General features: G+C 44.6%; 1 protein-coding gene across 1 annotated transcript in view; it reads left to right on the plus strand.

Moving 5' to 3' along the window:
• Positions 1-2,093: 2,093 nt before the first annotated feature.
• The window catches only part of LOC120022293 (protein FAM135B-like), a 36,902-nt gene continuing 20,533 nt past the window's right edge, over positions 2,094-18,462 (plus strand). Inside the window, exons 1-7 of the mRNA XM_038966195.1 lie at positions 2,094-2,170; positions 6,147-6,231; positions 6,480-6,506; positions 11,461-11,568; positions 14,503-14,573; positions 15,470-15,643; positions 15,989-16,121. Coding sequence (XP_038822123.1) covers positions 2,094-2,170; positions 6,147-6,231; positions 6,480-6,506; positions 11,461-11,568; positions 14,503-14,573; positions 15,470-15,643; positions 15,989-16,121 — 675 coding nt within the window. The remainder of the gene's footprint in view (positions 2,171-6,146; positions 6,232-6,479; positions 6,507-11,460; positions 11,569-14,502; positions 14,574-15,469; positions 15,644-15,988; positions 16,122-18,462) is intronic.

An 18,462-nucleotide genomic window follows, 5' to 3' on the forward strand; every position in this document is an offset into this window, starting at 1 on the left:
AGAATACAACATTGACGTAGAATACAACACTGATGTAGAATACAACACTGACATAGAATACAACATTGATGTAGAATACAACACTGACATAGAATACAACATTGATGTAGAATACAACATTGATGTAGAATACAGCATACTTTACACAGCAGCACAATATCCTCCACATATTCTCTCTCCACCAACTGTTCGAGGCTGCTGGGTCAAGGCTCTGTGTCAGGACATGTCACTGTTAATATGACCCACGGGACTGACACAGCACAAACCTCAGTTCCCTATCATAGCCTTTATTAAAGTAGCCAGTTTGGGCAGGGGGGTGTGTGCGTGCATGTGTGTGTGTGTGTGTGTCTGCCCCCTCACATGTTCATGTAACACAAGAAGTCATGTCAGCAGAAGGCAGCAATGCTGTGTGACATATATCTTCCTTCCCTTTAGCTGGTTTTCAACAGCAATGGGATAATGGACCACACAGTAGTGGAGAACGAGGCTTTGTTATTGTGTTTCTCTTGCTTACTTCTGCGTAGTTGCTTTACGGCGTCAAATTATTGTTATGATCTGTTATCCCTTTGTTTCGATGTGTCTGTGAAGCTAGAAGAGTCTAAATGGGGACAAACAGCTTTTTGCATGGTTTTTGGAAGTAGATGTTAATGCAGATCATGTCACATAGCAAATGTGATGCTTAGTTTACTGTCCTACAGGCATGGCTATGCTGTTGTTTCATTGGCTCAGTTGGTAGAGCATGGAGCTCGCACTGTCAGGGTTGTGGGTTCCAGTCCCGTGGCTGTCTATATTTAAAATGTATCGTCTGTTAAATGGCATATATTATTTAATTTGGTAGAGTTATTAAATGGGGATCAAACAAGCTGAATGATCAACTTTTGAGTACCTGTGACTCGTTAGTAGAGGTTTTGCATGTCAGCCTATGGGCTTTAAATCGGAATCAAAACAGACAATAAACACAACGGCTACTATGTTACTATAGGAATGCGGTGCGGTAACAATCTTACCCATGCTATTGCTAACTACCTCTACTACTATCATGATAAAAGGCACTCATGACAAGAAGGCTAGAATTCTTTATTCGTGACTGTGAAATATGTGGTTGTTTTAACTACGTAAGTTGAACGCACCGACTGTAAATCGCTCTGGATGAGAGCGTCTGCTAAATGACCAACATGTACACGTAAATGTCTTAAAGAACACAGACTTCAACATGATATCGTTATGATTAGAAAACACATTAAGAAGTGAATGGAGCAGACGGTTAGATTGTGGGTCAACACTTTCCGTCCCATCAATTTAGAACCGTTTTCTAAAACTTCATGGCGGGTGTCTCTCTCGCCATTCATCTCAATGTTTCATGCTGAGGTTGTGTGCAGTCTGTTGAGTGTTGACTCTGTGAATAGCTTCCTGGGAGATGGAAGGACCAAGGCAAACGCTTCCTGAATGACTCATTGTTTGTCTAATTAGAAACCATGGTGGACGAGTGTGTGTGTGTGTGTGTGTGTCTCTCTGTGTGTGTGTGTGTGTGTGTGTGTGTGTGTGTGTGTGTGTGTGTGTGTGTGTGTGTGTGTGTGTGTGTGTGTGTGTGTGTGTGTGTGTGTGTGTGTGTGTGTGTGTGTGTGTGTGTGTGTTTGTGTGTGTGTGTGTGTGTGTGTAGAGGAGCTTCTATATCCAGTCTGGGGTTTCCTCCCTAAATGCCAGTGTGCTTCTCACTATGAGGCCTCCGAAGGTCAACAGAGTCACAGAAGCAGATGATAAGTGAAGAAGAAAAATGACAGTGTTCAATGATTAGATGATAAATGTCATGGTTTGATTCAATTTTGATTCCTTGTGAATGCTTTTTTTAGTTGTTTTGTATGAAAGGATACTTCGTTGGCCATGAATTCACTGATGAATCATGAAGGTGCTAATGGCTTTGTCACTTCAATCATAAAACAATGGGGGTAGTGCAATAGAGCATTTCCCAGTGTGTTCCTCACACTACAATACAGTATGCATCCAGATGTGTCTATTGTGACCCCATTTCTACCCATCTTATATTGATTGATATATTCTCTTTCCTCTCTGCAGGGGATGACCTGGAACGTATCATGTCTGAAGTACAGGGGACGTTGGAGTTTTCTGTAGAGCTGAACAAGTTTCACAATGTGGATCTCTTCCAGAGAGGGTGAGTGTAATGGAGGTGGATTGGTGAACCCCACTCCTGTGATGAGTAAACTTGCCTTGAGACCTGAAGACTGCCCAAGCTAATCATTAGGCTTTAGCTCAGAGGGCTAACCGACTCCTGTGGCATGTAGGAAACTTGGGTTGAAACAGTCTCCACCTGTATCTCTGGCTGCTTCATAGTTAATATTAATACCCACTGACAGTCTCCACCTGTATCTCTGGCTGCTTCATAGTTCATATTAATACCCACTGACAGTCTCCACCTGTAGCTCTGGCTGCTTCACTTAATACCCACTGACAGTCTCCACCTGTATCTCTGGCTGCTTCATAGTTAATAGTAATACCCACTGACAGTCTCCACCTGTATTTCTGGCTGCTTCATAGTTCATATTAATACCCACTGACAGTCTCCACCTGTATCTCTGGCTGCTTCATAGTTCATATTAATACCCACTGACAGTCTCCACCTGTATCTCTGGCTGCTTCATAGTTCATATTAATGATAAAACGGACAGTTATTATTTAGAAAAGTGTCATCTTCATGCCGTACAGTAGGAGGTGTTTGAGGACAGATATGGGCCTGGTAGTACGCTACATTGGGAATGGGGTGCTTCTGGGACACAGACACGAGGTAGAATAGGGTCATCTTTATGCCGTACAGATACAATGTATCTGCTGAGAGATTATAACCGGGCATCTGGCTAGCCTGTGGGATGTGACTCTGGCTGACTGAATGGCCAGCTTTACCCAGATTAGATTTTCCTGGCTCCAAACAGGACAGGGAGGGCTAAAGCTTTGGAAAAATATAATCCTGCTTAGCTGAGCCTGAGTGCACTAATATATTTCTTCTTATGCATGTTTCCGCCCCGAACAGCAACAAGGAGGAAGTAGGTCTGATCGGAGGACAGAACAGAGGGAGAGAAGGTCAGAGACTCCTGTCCAAGTGACTGCTTGTGTAAAGAAAACACAGTCATTGGCTATTGTGAGATAAGGAGAAATGTACAAAGAAAGACCATTAGGTTAAACATCTATGCAAATCTTATATACAGCCCTGAAAAAGCTATTCCCACGTACGTTTTATACAAACCCTATAGAGGAGTGATTGCATTAAACGGAAGTCTGTGTTTGATGTTTTAAACCAGGAGAGGGTGATAAGAGCAGCGCAGGCCTTTTAGTTGAGCTGAACGGATGGTGAATTAGTCACGTCTAACGTTGCTCTTGATGCTATAATCAGGTTTGATTGATAATCCTGGCTGTAGTTTCTAGGAGCATGTCCATTTGAAGTCCATTTGAAGAACTGATTGCCAATACATCTCCAGTGTGTGATACCCAGAATGCACTCCTTCAACCATGAAGAATCTGTTTCTGACGTTCTAACTAGTACAATTAATGAATGTTTCCACTTTTGTTTTTATTGGAAACGTGTTCATATGTCAATGATGCAGTGCATGATATCAAGACTAACTACAGATATACTGTATATCATCCATCTCTTGCTTCTCTCTCTGTTATCTTTTTCCCACAATACACTCTGACTCGAACCATAACATGTTCTACAATGGGTTTCACACAGTCGCGCTGTGATCTGCCTTTAACCTTTTTCGGAACTAAGTCTATACCCTTGTTTATCAATCTCCAAAACCTTTTCCCTGCTTTTCACTGTCACGCCTCCATTTCCCAGAGGCGGTCGCTCGCTAAAACCCTGATGATACCATGTCTGTTCAAAGCTAGGCTCTGGTCTCTTCCATCGCCTTCCGATGGGTCTCAAATCAAATCAAATTGTATTTGTCACATGCGCCGAATACAACAGGCGTAGGCCTTACAGTGAAATGCTTACTTACAAGCCCTTAACCAACAATGCTTTAAAAAGTTAAGAAGAAAAATGTGTTAAGTACAAAATAGATAAGTAAAACAATTCTAATAAAATAAAAGTAACAAATAATTAAAGAGCAGCGGTAAAATAAAAATAGCAATAACCAGGCTATATACAGGGGGTACCAGTACAGAGTCAATGTGCGGGGGCACCGGTTAGTCGAGGTAATTGAGGTAATATGTACATGTAGGTAGAGTTAAAGTGACCATGCAAAGATAATAAACTGAGAGTAGCAGCGTAAAAGAGGACTCTGGGTAGCCCTTTGATTAGCTGTTCAGGAGTCTTATGGCTTGGCGGTAGAAGCTGTTAGGAAGCCTTTTGGACCTAGACTTGGCGCTCCGATACCGCTTGCCATGTGGTAGCAGAGAGAACAGTCTATGACTAGGGTGGCTGGAGTCTGACAATTTTTAGGGCCTTCCTCTGACACCGCCTGGTATAGAGGTCCTGGATGGCGGGAAGCTTGGCCCAAGTGATGTACTGGGTCGTCCGCACTACCCTCTGTAGTGCCTTGCGGTCGGAGGCCGAGCAGTTGCCGTACCAGGCAGTGATGCAACCAGTCAGGATGCTCTCGATGATGCAGCTGTAGAACCTTTTGAGGATCTGAGGACCCATGCCAAATCTTTTCAGTCTCCTGAGGGGGAATAGTCTTTGTCTTTCCCTCTTCACAACTGTCTTAGTGTCTTTGGACCATGTTAGTTTGTTGGTGATGGGGACACCAAGGAACTTGAAGCTCTGAAACCTGCTCTACTTCAGTCCTGTCGGTGAGAATGGGGGCGTGCTCAGCCCTCTTTTTCCTATAGTCCACAATCATCTCCTTTGTCTTGATCACGTTGAGGGAGAGGTTGTTGTCCTGGCACCACATGGGCAGGTCTCTGACCTCCTCCCTATAGGCTGTCTCATCATTGTTTGTGATCAGGCCTACCAGTGTTGTGTCATTGGCAAACTTAATGATGGTGTTGGAGTCGTGCCTGACCGTGCAGTCATAAGTGAACAGGGAGTACAGGAGGGGACTGAGCACGCACCCCTGAGGGGCCCAGTGTTGAGGATCAGCGTGGTGGATGTGTTGTTACCTACCCTTACCACCTGGGGGCGCCCCGTCAGGAAGTCCAGGATCCAGTTGCAGAGGGAGGTGTTAAGTCCCAGGGTCCTTAGCTTATTGATGAGCTTTGAGGGCACTATGGTGTTGAACGCTGAGCTGTAGTCAATGAATAGCATTCTCACATAGGTGTTCCTTTTGTCCAGGTGGGAAAGGGCAGTGTGGAGTGCAATTTCAGGGGACACAATGTGTTTTTACACAGAACCACATCCATTCACACTCCAAAACTGAAAGTGATCTTTGAAAGATGCTTGTTTCACTGCACTTTTCATACCCATATCTTTTTTACAAAGGAATGCTGTATGTCAGCATTTGCAGGATGATAATAGTATGCATGAGGTCATTCTAAATGATAGTATTGGGGATGTAGCATCAGTTTTATCAGCTATTGTTCAGAGCTCTACTACCGTTGACCTTCAGTACAGACAGCAGCAGACTCCACTGAATGGATGTGCATTACGATGAGTCATTTCTTATTTATTTGCCATTTTATCCTGTCCTCGTTAATAATTAAGGTAAATTTGTACAATTCCTTAGCAGCTGTGTTTAACATGACAGTGCTAGCCCTGGGTCTGATGTCATGGAGAGCAGCAGTTCTTTCCACTCCATTATGAACATTGATTTCATATGCTATAGTATGTGTGTGGTATGTGTAGTGATGCGTAGCACCGGTATGTGTGTATTAGCTATTTGCAGACGCCGTATTTTAATTTGATCATGCCGTTGTTAAAGGAATTTTCCTGCACATCAGGAAATGCAAACTTGTAATGTATTTGCGGTTTAAAAAGGCTTCTAAGGTTTGTAATCTCCACTTTAAAATGTCCGACTTGATTTGCCCTAATAAAAAATGGATCGACCCCTACACAAGATTTCCATGAATTATAATCCACATAATAATTCACAGTTCCTGTTGCTGCAGGTATATTGTTCTGCAGTAGTGAACTGGCTCAAATGATTATCCTACATCTGTGTAGTAACTGAATGTATTGTATCGTTTTCTCCCTCCAGATTCTACCAGGTCCGAGCAGGGCTGAAGGTCTCTCCTCGCGTACCACACAGGTTGATAGCAACAACCCCAGGGAATACAGGTAATGTTCTCACATTGAGTTAAATCTGAATAACGTTGGCTGTTTTTAATGGACAGTTTGAACTTTGAAGCAGCAGTATGTTTTCCATTTGCCGTAGATTGGGCCAGGAGTTTTTCCCTGAGCAGGTTCTGGTCAGGTCATGCTGAAAGATACCATAGATGCCATAGAACAGTTTCTTAGTTTTACAGATGCTAATTCCCACACAAATGTATCTCACTGATTCCAGCAATGGGCAGGTGGGCAACCACACCAGCTTGTAGCATACGAGACTTCTATACAGGTAGTTTGAGTTCATGCATAACATGCCAGTGGTTGGGACACTGTGTCAATGCAGTCTGTTAGGCCAGGGACTGTTGTGGGTTGAGTGTGAGATGACTTGTCTGACAGAGAGAATGTTCTGGTTACCCTGCTACCTGATTACGATCATCTTCTGTGATCCACATTCTTAGCCCCAATGACACACATGCTGAAGTACAGTTTCCTTTGATGTTTCTGAAAACAACACCTGCTTTTTATTGCATTTGGCCACTGAAACGACAGTGTAGGGGAACAGTAGTGTGTTGGTGCTGTGTTGGAGCCTTGGTCTTGACTTTTTATCAGGGGGCTCAACGTTTTGGAGGAATTAAGTCTGTACCACATGCTAGCTGTGTGCATGGCCCATATTATTCATGTTTCTGATGTGTTATACCATCTGGTTAGGCCTCATACAACAGGCCACCATTAGCACCTAACTATGGGTGCTTCAGGGTTGCATAATGTGCAGGAATCTGAGACATCCATGAAAACGGCCTATCTTTGTCTTAGAGGTGTGAAACTAAAAGGTTTGTTGAACATCATTGTTTTGACTAATGATTTAAACAGTGCAAGTGTCTCAGCTGGCTTTAATACATGCAAATTAATTTGTACTGCATTGAGTTTTGATATAGACTTTGCATGTTCTGTACCAGAGAAAGTAGTCCCTCTCTTCTCGAGAAGATACAGCCCCACAGAAAGAGAAGGGACAAAGTTCCCATTGCCACCGAGTGTCTCTGTCAAGGTGTCAGTGTGCAGCGGGTAGGACGGAGTCAGGTGCAGGACACAGAACTGAGTAAAAACGTACTTTACTCGAAATATCACAAGATAATTCCACGCAGGGAAAATACTCCAGCTCACACAAACAATGCGACCACTTAACAAAGAACAAACACGCACAAAACCATGTGCGAACCAGAGGGTTAAATAGGGAATAAATAATAACGTAATGGAAACCAGGTGTGTATAATCAAGACAAAACAAATGGACAATGAAACGTAGATCAGTGGCGGCTAGAAAGCCGGTGACGTCGACCGCCGAACGCCGCCCGAACAAGGAGTGGCACCAACTTCGGCGGAAGTCGTGACAGTCTCCTGCCTGTTTTACATTGTCCCAAACAATCGGTTTAGGGGTGTGAACGTATTCACAAGAAGATCAAGGGATTTTGTTGTAACATGACAGAGTTAAATGACAAGAGTTAAAACAGAGGAAAGCTGGCATTGGACACACCAAAAGAGAAGTAACAGTGTGTTACTTCTAGCTGACCGCTTAATCTCGTGTTCTCTGTTTAGTAGTAATAAGCCTTGTTGTTATTGGTGGAGGATGTTTTCTTCTCTCTCTGTGAGGAAATGTGAAAATCAGGCTGATGAATCTGGCTTCAGTGCGTGATGCGGTTTCTCCCTTTGTGGTGCATTACAACTACACTTTTGTTGACTTCAGTGGCCGTTACTAAATGTTAGTGTTGAGAATATATTTTCTCGATGCGCAAGACTGTTCCAGTAGACCGGGCTGACACACACTGTCATTGTACTGTACTGTAGTCCCGTCAGCATTAGCAGACATATCTGGTCCCCTGGATAAGCAGGAAGCCATATCCCAGGCGTCTCTGATTTGCTGTAATAAAACATCTATTATTAGTTCATTATGATTGGAACAGGACGCAGGGAACAGTGTGTGTGTGGGTAAGTGTGTGCATGGTTCGGACTGTAAAAACCCTTTGTTGTGTTGGTCTGACCCTGACATTGAGATGTGACACTCAGGCATTTCTTCAGACCCTCCAGCCACCTGCTCCTAGCCTCGTACTGACTCTAATAATCTGGATGTCACTCTGACCTCTGTGGGGAAGTCAGGGAGGCATTGATCCGACCAATGTGACCTGTTGTATGGTGGAGCTTCACATGGTGCTATGCAGTATAAAACAGCATAGTATTTTACTCTATCAATTTGTGAAGTACAGAGCAGTATATAATGAGAGGTTAGCTGCATATTTAACTACAGTATGCATTAGATCCATTATATGATTGGATAGGAGAACTGGGTAGAGTGGAGGGCATCAACTTGAACGACTTTGCAGCATTTAGCGCCCATAACATGTCTAGTCTGTTGTCGATAATGTTTAGTTTATTGTCCATAATATGTTAACTTTCAGCAATAATAGGGTGTAGTGATTATCTCTGCACTGCCAGATGATTAAATCAGCAAATCATTTGCTGTAGTGCAGAATATTCATATAGCCTAGCCTAGTATCAGGATTCCCTGCACACACACAGTGCAGCAGTGCCATAGTATCTGTACACATTGAGTGTCGCTAGCTACATTGCAGCAATGGAACGTACAGTAACATTACAGTATGTATCCATATTCTAATTGGAGGGCTTAGCCGCAGTCCCCTTCCCCATCTCCCTCCCCTCTCCTGCAGCTCCTCCTCTACAAGGTCACGTATTACGGCCAAAAGCCTCGCAGACAGACAGGACAAACAGGGCTCCCAGACATAAATTCCCCAGCCAATGACACGCTCCGTTCCAGCCAGCCAGGACAAAGACATTTATCAACCACAGAGACTTGGGAATTGATCCACCCAGAGCACTGTGGGAAATGAAAGTGTTGTATACTTGACATTTCAAGCAGACAAATGAAAGGTGTGACGGATTGTCTCGCTTCTGAAGCCCAGCCATTTAGTGACTATGATTCATACAGACAAACATTGTGGTGTGTTAAGTCAGGATGGTGTTATATGAATTAGTTTAGCATTTACCATTCTGCTGCATCCTTATAGTAGCTTAACAATAAAGGTATTATGTCACACAAACAGTAGGAGAATATCTGAGAAAGAGAGAGGATAGGGACTAGAGAGAGAGAGAGAAAAGAGGGTAGGAGGGGTGAAAGAGAGAGAGCGAAAGAGAGTGAGGAGGGAGAGAGAGATTGAGAAAGAGAGAAAGAGAGAGAGCGAGAGAGAAAGGGAGTGATGAGGAAGAGAGAATGATTGAGAGAGAAAGAGAGAGAGAGAGAGAGAGAGAGAGAGAGAGAGAGAGAGAGAGAGAGAGAGAGAGAACCAGTGAAGAACAAACACCATTGTAAATACAACCCATATTTATGTATTTTCCCTTTTGTACTTTAACTATTTGCACATCGCTACAACACTATATATAGACATAATTATGACATTTGAAATTATTTTATTCTTTTGGAACTTGTGCGAGTGTTTATTTCACTTTTGTTTATCCATTTCACTTGCTTTGGCAATGTAAACGTATGTTTCCCATGCCAATAAACCCCTTGATTTGAATTGAATTGAGAGCGAGAGAAAAGAAAGCGCTAGTGAGTGTATGTGCAGCAGTTAGCAGGTTACTTCTGGTGCAGAGGCACAGTGGTTGAAGGCTTAAAGTTGGAGGGTCTAACATTGTGAAAACTCCCTAACACCTGTAACTCCTGTATATTGCTTTAGAACATGAACACTTTGATTGCAGACATGAGTAATTGCATTCCTTTAAATCACATGTAGTGTCAGACCGTGTAAATGATGCACAGTATTTTGATTGATAACTTGATTAGTACCCCAGTATCACAAGGAGTCTCAGTGAAGCCTCTTTAATGCCTTGCTAGTTCCGCTCCCTCCTTCCCTCCTTCCCTCTCCCCCTCTATCCCTGTAGAGCAGAACTAGAGATGCCATCTTTTCAGATTGGCCTGGAGCACTGAGCATTCACCCTCATTACAACTCTGTTGACACACTGACTGTTCATCTGTAATAGCCAGGCTATGATTGGTTTGGAATTAAATACGACTATTTGCACTTGCAGTATCACATCATGCTGCCAAAACACAACATTCTTTCACTAAATCTAAATTTTGTACAAAATAGTCTGCCACTCGTGCTGGTTGAAGCGACTGTTCTTTCTGGAGAGGGCTGCCGAGAGGGAGAGAAGGGGAGAACAGAGAGAAGAAACAGAGAAACCGAGGGAGAGAGAGAGAGAAAGAGAGGAGGGGGTGTAGAGTGCATGTCGAGGTAGATAAAAGGAGAGCACCTCAGTGGGATGCTTCCTTCAAAGGCCTATCACAGCTGCACATCCAGCAGCCGGATGCAGACAGCTGCTTCCTCACATCTACATTTCAGATACAAGCAGAAAACACCACTGACTATATAGAGATTTAACGGAAAACCATTTATTTTGATACCCAGAGAAATGTCAGATTGTATATTTATCCATTCAGCTATGCATAGTCACTGCTTCTGAGTCTCAGTTATGTGGAGGACATGAAATGACAGTGATGGGAAAGTTGATGTGTTTGTCATGTATGATGATGATCTAGGCTTTGGGGGCCCGAAGCGAGATCTGGTTGGGGGAGCCCACCACCTTGCGGGCAAAACCTTTTAAATTATTTTTCTGCAATTTTGCCATGGGGCAGAGAGAGCATTTTACAGTTTTAATTAAAACAAATTTCATGCAATTCTACTAATTTTGCCAAGGGCAGAGAGAGCATTTTGCAGTTTTAAAAGCCAGTTCCCTGCAATTTTGCCATGAATTAAACCAGGTTCATGTGGTATCTGAGTGAGAGTGACTAACACAATCAATGTGGGCTCCCAGGAGCTCAGGGCTCAGAGCTCCTTCAGCCCTGATTACTTCAAGGTTTAGATAGCTGGCTAGACTAACTTACCTAACAATCTATAAAATGTTAGCTGACATGGACTAAGTGAGTGACTGTCAGTGACTGACATAAGATAAAAAGTGCTGATACACAACCAAATGTCAAAATTGCAATTGTATTCTACTATTCTAACTCCCAACAGTAAATTGAGATCCCCAGCTGACTCTCAAAAAACGTAGCGCCTCGTCTGCGTATAGGCAGACGATGACGACGAGGGTACTGCTGATGCTCTCTGCCCTCCCTCCCCCCCAGGTGACTGTAGTTTCAGCTCTGCGGGGGTCCATGATGGGGTCCATGAGGACACTATGGTGTTCAGTCGGATCTTCCAGATCCTCTACCGGAACGAAGAGGTCAACGTTGATGACCGCATGCTCTTCAAGGTCCACCTGTTGCTGGATGGGGAGAGGGTGAGACACACACACAAACACACACACACACAATCACAATCACACACACCAGCTCAATTTAACCACTTTATCCAGTTTATTTCCAAAATGCTTTATCCACCAATTTTTGAGGGCATTTCCTCAGAAAGGATACCTTATGGGTACCTTCATATGTGTGTGTAAAATATTGCCGTTCGCAGGTTTTTAATTCAGCAATTTTTTTTGCAAAACGCTATACAACCATTGTTTAGCTGGAATGGAATGTTTGCATATTGGACTGTGCTACAGCGCCTTCGGAAAGTATTCAGACCCCTTGACTTTTTCCACATTTTGTTACGTTACAGCCTTATTCAAAAATGTATTAAAAAACAAAATTCCTCATCAGTCTACACACCGTAATGACAAAGCAAAAACATGTTTTTGGAAATGTTTGCTAATAAAAAATGTTTTTAACTGAAATATCACGTTTACACAAGTATTCAGACACTTTATTCAGTACTGTGTTGAAACACCTTTGGCAGCGATTACATCCTTGAGTCTTCTTGGGGACAACTGTCCATCTGGAAGGTTCTCCCATCTCCACAGAGGAACTCTAGAGCACTGTCAGATTGACCATCGGGTTCTTGGTCACCTTCGTGACCAAGGGCCTTCTCCCCCAATTGCTCAGTTTGACCGAGCGGTCAGCTCTAGGAAGAGTCTTGGTGGTTCCAAACATTTTCCATTTAAGAATGATGGAGGCCACTGTGTTCTTGGGGAACTTCTATGCTTGAGAAGTTTTTTGTAGATCAGATCTGTGCCAGATCTGTGCCTCGACACAATCCTCTTTCGTTGGTCTACGGACAGTTCCTTCGACCTCATGGCTTGGTTTTTGCTCTGACGTGCACTGTAAACTTATATAGACCAGGTATGTGCCTTTCCAAATAATGTCCAATTAATTTAATTCACCACAACTCAAGGATGATTCATGGAAAAAGGATGCACCTGAGCGCAATTTCGAGTCTCATAGCAAAGGGTCTGAATACTTATGTAAATAAGGTATTTTTGTTTTTTATATGTAATAAATTAGCAAAAGATTCTAAAAACCTGTTTTTTCTTTGTCATTATGGGGTATCTGTTTTAATATAAGTCTGTAACTTAACAAAATCTGGAAAAAGTCAAGGGGTCTGAATACTTTCCGAATGCACTGTACAGGTATCTTCCTACAATCTAACCTACAGAGTTAAACAGGAACCCTGGTTCAGTCAGAATGTGACTGTCAGAATCATCAGCTTATTGGCTACAAGGCAGGTCAACTCTCCTAATTGATTTACTTAATGTCGGCTACCTACCTTTGAGGTCTCCTAAATTTAGATTTTTTCATTAAATGTATGACACATTATTTATGCAAAGGTGGTGAGAGAGAGGCTGTGGGCTGGAACGTCGATCAGATTTCAGACATCCCCTCTTCTCATTATCCTTCCAGAGGTTAACTCCTTTTCTCTCTCTGTCTATCTCTTACTCCCTTTCCCTCTCCCCTTCTACCCCCGCTCTCTCTCTCCCTCCCTCTCATTCCTCTCTTTCCCCTCTCTCTCTCTCTCTTTCCCCCCTTCTCTCCCTCTCCCCCTCTCCTCTCCTCCACCCATCTCTCTCTCTCACTCATTCTTTATCTCTCAGTCTCTCTCTCTCCTTCCCTCTTCTTCCCTCAGACTCTGATAAGAAGGACAAAATAGAACTCGATTTCCCCAGTGTGTGTGTTTATCCAATCAGAATATCAATAGGATTTGACAATGCTGTTTGTTCTGCTACACAGAGCATGTTGTGTATGTGTGTTTGTGTGTGTATGTAAGTGTGTGTGTGTATGTTTGTGTGTGTGTGTGCTTGCTGTAGAGAGATAACAACAAAGAGAGTGAGACGAGAGAGAGAGAAGAGAGGCAGAGAGGAGAGAGCGGGAGAGAGAGCGAGAGAGCGAGAGAGAGAAGAGAGAGGGGTAGAGAGAGGGGAGAGAGAGAGAGAGAGCGAGAGAGAGGACAGAGAGGGGGAGTGAGAGAGAGAAAAGAGAGAGAAGAGAGAGAGCACGAGAGAGAGGAGAGAGACGGGGAGAGATAGAGGAGAGAGAGAGCAAGAGAGAGGAGAAAAAGAAGGAGAGAGAGGAGAGAGTGAGAGAGAGAGGAGAGATAGAGTAAGCTAGAGGAGAGAGAGTGGGAGAGGGAGAGGAGAGAGTGAGAGGAGAGAGAGGGGGAGAGAGAGTGTGAGAGAGGAGAGGCATAGGAGAGAGAGGGAGAGAGAGGGGGAGAGAGAGGAGATAGAGAGAGGAGAGAGATGGGGAGAGAGAGAGTGAGAGAAGAGAGAGAGGGGGAGAGAGAGAGTCAGAGAGAGGTGAGAGAGGGGGAGAGAGAGGCGAGAGAGAGGAGAGAGAGGGAGAGAGAGAGAGAGGAGAGACTGAGAGGGAGGAGAGTGAGAGGAGAGAGAGGGGTAGAGAGAGAGGAGCGAGAGAGAGCAAGAGAGAGGAGAGAGAGCGAGAGAGAGAGTAGTAGGGTGTGTGAAAATAAATGAGAGATACAGTAGGGAGAGATACAGTAGGGAGAGATTTCTTCCAAATTACTCTTAATTTCTCTCAACGGCGTACTCTTTAGTAGTGTATGGCTTTTTTGTATTCCACTGCTTTATTCAAATAGGGTTAAATTGATTCCCCTATCCCAAATCCAACTACCTGCCTTTTACCTTCATCATGATACGAACAATACTGTTCAGTCTACAGTGTAACCAGACAGAAGACACAGTAGAGATACTAATGCCAATACTATACACACATTAACAGCTGCTCATGGTTTAATGTCTCACCATAGTATTGTTACACTGGTATGGATTTACAACATTTGTTTTTTATACCCATTGAATTTCATTGCTGATTTGTCTAATTCTGGTTGATACAGTCTTGTTGATATTGTGACTGTGCCTGTGTTTCTGTTCTCACAGGTGGAAGAGGCTCTGAGTGAAGTGGACTTTCAGTTAAAGCTGGATCTTCACTTCACAGACAACGAGCAACAGTACGTTCAACACTCGCTTACATACTCCCTTTTCTCTGGCACTTTTCTTTTCACTTTCTCCCCATCTCTCCTCCTTTCCCCCTCCCCTATCTGTCCTGTCAGTTCTGAGGCCCTCAGTTAGTAGTGCTGAGGCCCAGGTCTTAATGATGTCCTGCCAGTGAAAAGCCTCTGGCTCTAACAGACTGACAGACTGCACTGTCAGGAAAAAACACTACTTTACCCACGTCTCTGTGCAGACTTGCATGTGTTGTGTATGCGTGTGCACATTTGTATGAGTTTGTCTGTGTGTGTGTGTGTGTGTGTGTGTGTGTGTGTGTGTGTGTGTGTGTGTGTGTGTGTGTGTGTGTGTGTGTGTGTGTGTGTGTGTGTGTGTGTGTGTGTGTGTGTGTGTGTGTGTGTGTGTGTGTGTGTTACTGTTGGATCCTGTCACTCCAACGTCCAACGTTTGCGTGTTTGTGCTGCGGCTGCTCAGTAGCTCAACAGTTACTGTAGGCCACCGACAGGTGATAGATGACTTGTAATGTGTCCTGGAGGGCTCATTAAACATCCCATTTGGAGCGCTTACAACTTCTCAGACTTTGCTGCTCAGAACTTCTACCATTCGGAGTCACCCGGTGTTAGTGTGTGAAGAGTATTACCATGTTCAAGTTTCAATGTTATTGCCCCAGAGGGAGATTCGTTTATTCACCTCACCGGTGTGCTTTCTTGAAATGTCTATTGTCCTAGCTGGATGATAACCCATTACATGATGTCCTTTAAATGGGTAATAGTTTGCACAAGGTATTTTAAACTGGCATTCACTGTCTTTGGCATGATGTTGTAACTGTATACTGTTCTGGCATGACCTCTCTCTGCTGTTCTCAGGCGGGGTTAGATGCTGACTGTGTTGTCTTTAGGTTAGGGGACATCGTGACAGTCCCAGTCATCAGCAGTAGAACCCTGGGTCTCCACTTCCACCCCAGGAGAGGTCTCCACCACCATGTACCTGTCATGTTTGACTACTTCCACCTGTCCGTCATCTCTGTCTCCATACACGCATCCTTGGTGGCCTTACATCAACCACTCATCAGGTAATACTGCGTGTGTGTCTTCGTGTGTGTGCATGTCTATGCAAACATGCATGCTTGTGTGTGTGTGCGCACATGTGTGTGTGTGTACATGTCACACTGATGATCACTTCTTAGCCGTCACACCACATATTTCCTCTCCAGTTAAAATGGGTTTAGTTTGGCAACCTGCTCTGAGAGTGCATCCACTAGCCTGCTACTTGAATAAGTTGTTTTTCAAACACTTGATGAATCCACTTGCCAATATCTTAACCTGAATGTTCAGCCATTCTTTTCTCTGATTATACCAGAACTCTATCGATGACATAATGACTAACTGCTCTTCTCTCTCTCTCTCTCTCTCCATAGTTTTGCCCATACAGGGAAGGGTTCCTGGCTGGGAAAGGGCTCCCCAGAGAACGGTACTGACCCGTCAGCCATGGGGGTGTCCATGGAGAACCTGATGTTCGGGGCTGGATACTGCAAACCTGTCATCACAGAGGTACAGTCAAATCAAGTCAAACTGCATTGTAAGTGCATGAGTAGAAGGTCTCTCAATAAACCTTACAGAGGACAGTAACTGATCAACACAAACAAGCCTAGTCCTTGACTTTAAATAATACTCAAATGGCAATCTGAATCTGGGAAAGTGGCCCACAGAGTTCACACTGAAGATGAGAGAGCCAAGAGACAGAAAAACTGAATCAAAGCTATCTTTCTCTGTCCCTCCCTCCACTATTGTAAGGACGGGTCATCAGTCAGGTCCCTCTAGAAGTATTAGAGACAGTGAGGCTGGACACTGAGGCTGCATCCCTATTAATGTCTCATTAACCCACGTGGCCAGACCAGGCTCGCAGGACACTGAGGCTGCGTCCCTATTAATGTCTCATTAACCCACGTGGCCAGACCAGGCTCTCAGGACACTGAGGCTGCGTCCCTATTAATGTCTCATTAACCCACGTGGCCAGACCAGGCTCTCAGGACACTGAGGCTGCGTCCCTATTAATGTCTCATTAACCCACGTGGCCAGACCAGGCTCGCAGGACACTGAGGCTGCGTCCCTATTAATGTCTCATTAACCCACGTGGCCAGACCAGGCTCGCAGGACACTGAGGCTGCGTCCCTATTAATGTCTCATTAACCCACGTGGCCAGACCAGGCTCTCAGGACACTGAGGCTGCGTCCCTATTAATGTCTCATTAACCCACGTGGCCAGACCAGGCTCTCAGGACACTGAGGCTGCGTCCCTATTAATGTCTCATTAACCCACGTGGCCAGACCAGGCTCTCAGGACACTGAGGCTGCGTCCCTATTAATGTCTCATTAACCCACGTGGCCAGACCAGGCTCGCAGGACACTGAGGCTGCATTTAAAGAACACCTTATTCCTTACATAGTGCTCTACTTTGAACCGGAACCCAAGACGCTGTTCAAAAGCAGTGCATTTTGGGGGTGCCATTTCGGACGCGGCCCGAGGCTAGCAGGGCACTGAGACAGGCTGAGCTACTGTGGCCTGGCGTCTGGAGGAGAAACTACTGCAGCTCTGTCACAGGAGGTTGGTGGCACCTTAATTGGGGAGGATGAGCTCGTGGTAATGGCCGGAGTGGAATCAGTGGAATGGTATCAAACAGATCAAACACATGGTTTTCGTGCTGTTTGATGCCATTCCATTTGCTCCGCTCCAGCCATTACTATGAGCCGTCCTCCCCTCAGCAGCCTCCTCTGCTCTCAGTAGTAATTATGGTGTAGTAAGGGTTCTCATCTGTCTGTGGACTACAAGGCTAAGAATAATAGTAGCCATTAGGGATGGTTTCTACAAGGGCTCATTTAGTGGTCTGAGATCTGTGGGAAGTCAGAGAAAGTGCTTCGCTGGATGCATCAACCATAGACACCACTCACGTCTCTCTCTTCTAGAGGTGTGTGTGTGTGTGTGTGTGTGAGGGTGTGTGTTTGAGGTGTGTATGTGTTTGTATGAGGTCTGTGTAAAGTGTGTGTGTGAGGGTGTGTGTTTGAGTGATAACGATATGGTTGTCCACCTCCAGCAGAGCAGCTATTTTTCATTAGTCTTATCCAGCGTAGGTCGCTACTGTGATTTCAAAAGCTGTTGCTCACACAAACATGTGCCTCATACACACACCCTGATCCAGCCCTTTGGCCCTGTGGACAGATGTCACAGACTGAGCACTAAATCTTAATGAGAGCTGGGTTGTCCCCCTCATAGCCCCTCCTCTCGGTTTGGCCCCCTTGTTCATGGGTTACACACACACACACACACACACACACACACACACACACACACACACACACACACACACACACACACACACACACACACACACACACACACACACACACACACACACACACCGGGCTCGGCCCCCCTGTTCCTGGGTTTTATACAGCGCCTCCAACAGGGAGCTTTAATAAGCACTGCATTTAGCCGGGCGGGGGGCGGTGTTTGATCCCCGTAATGAGTTCTCCTCCAACCGCCACGTAGCTTACCTGCAGGAGAAATGTGTACAGAGCACAGTGTGTGTGTGTGTGCATGCGTGTGTGTGAGTGCCATCCTTCTCTCCCTTTCTCCTCTCTTCAAACCACTTATTTATGTAAGGCTTTCTACCTGGAGGGTATAAGCACATTTTCAGCACTACCCTATTTATACTGCTGCAGCTTTCCCACACTCTTTATTCATTATTAAGAGGGTTGTTATTGCACAATCTGGACACGTGTCGTTGGAAAATTCTGTTGATGTCAGCTGAATTATAGTGATGCTGCCTCTTGTGGTGGGCAGAACATGGATGTTGACTTTCTTTTTACATTTACACCTTTCACATTTCCTCATTG

The sequence above is a fragment of the Salvelinus namaycush genome, chromosome 27 (genome assembly GCF_016432855.1).
Source record: "Salvelinus namaycush isolate Seneca chromosome 27, SaNama_1.0, whole genome shotgun sequence".
Taxonomy (NCBI): Eukaryota; Metazoa; Chordata; class Actinopteri; order Salmoniformes; family Salmonidae; genus Salvelinus; species Salvelinus namaycush.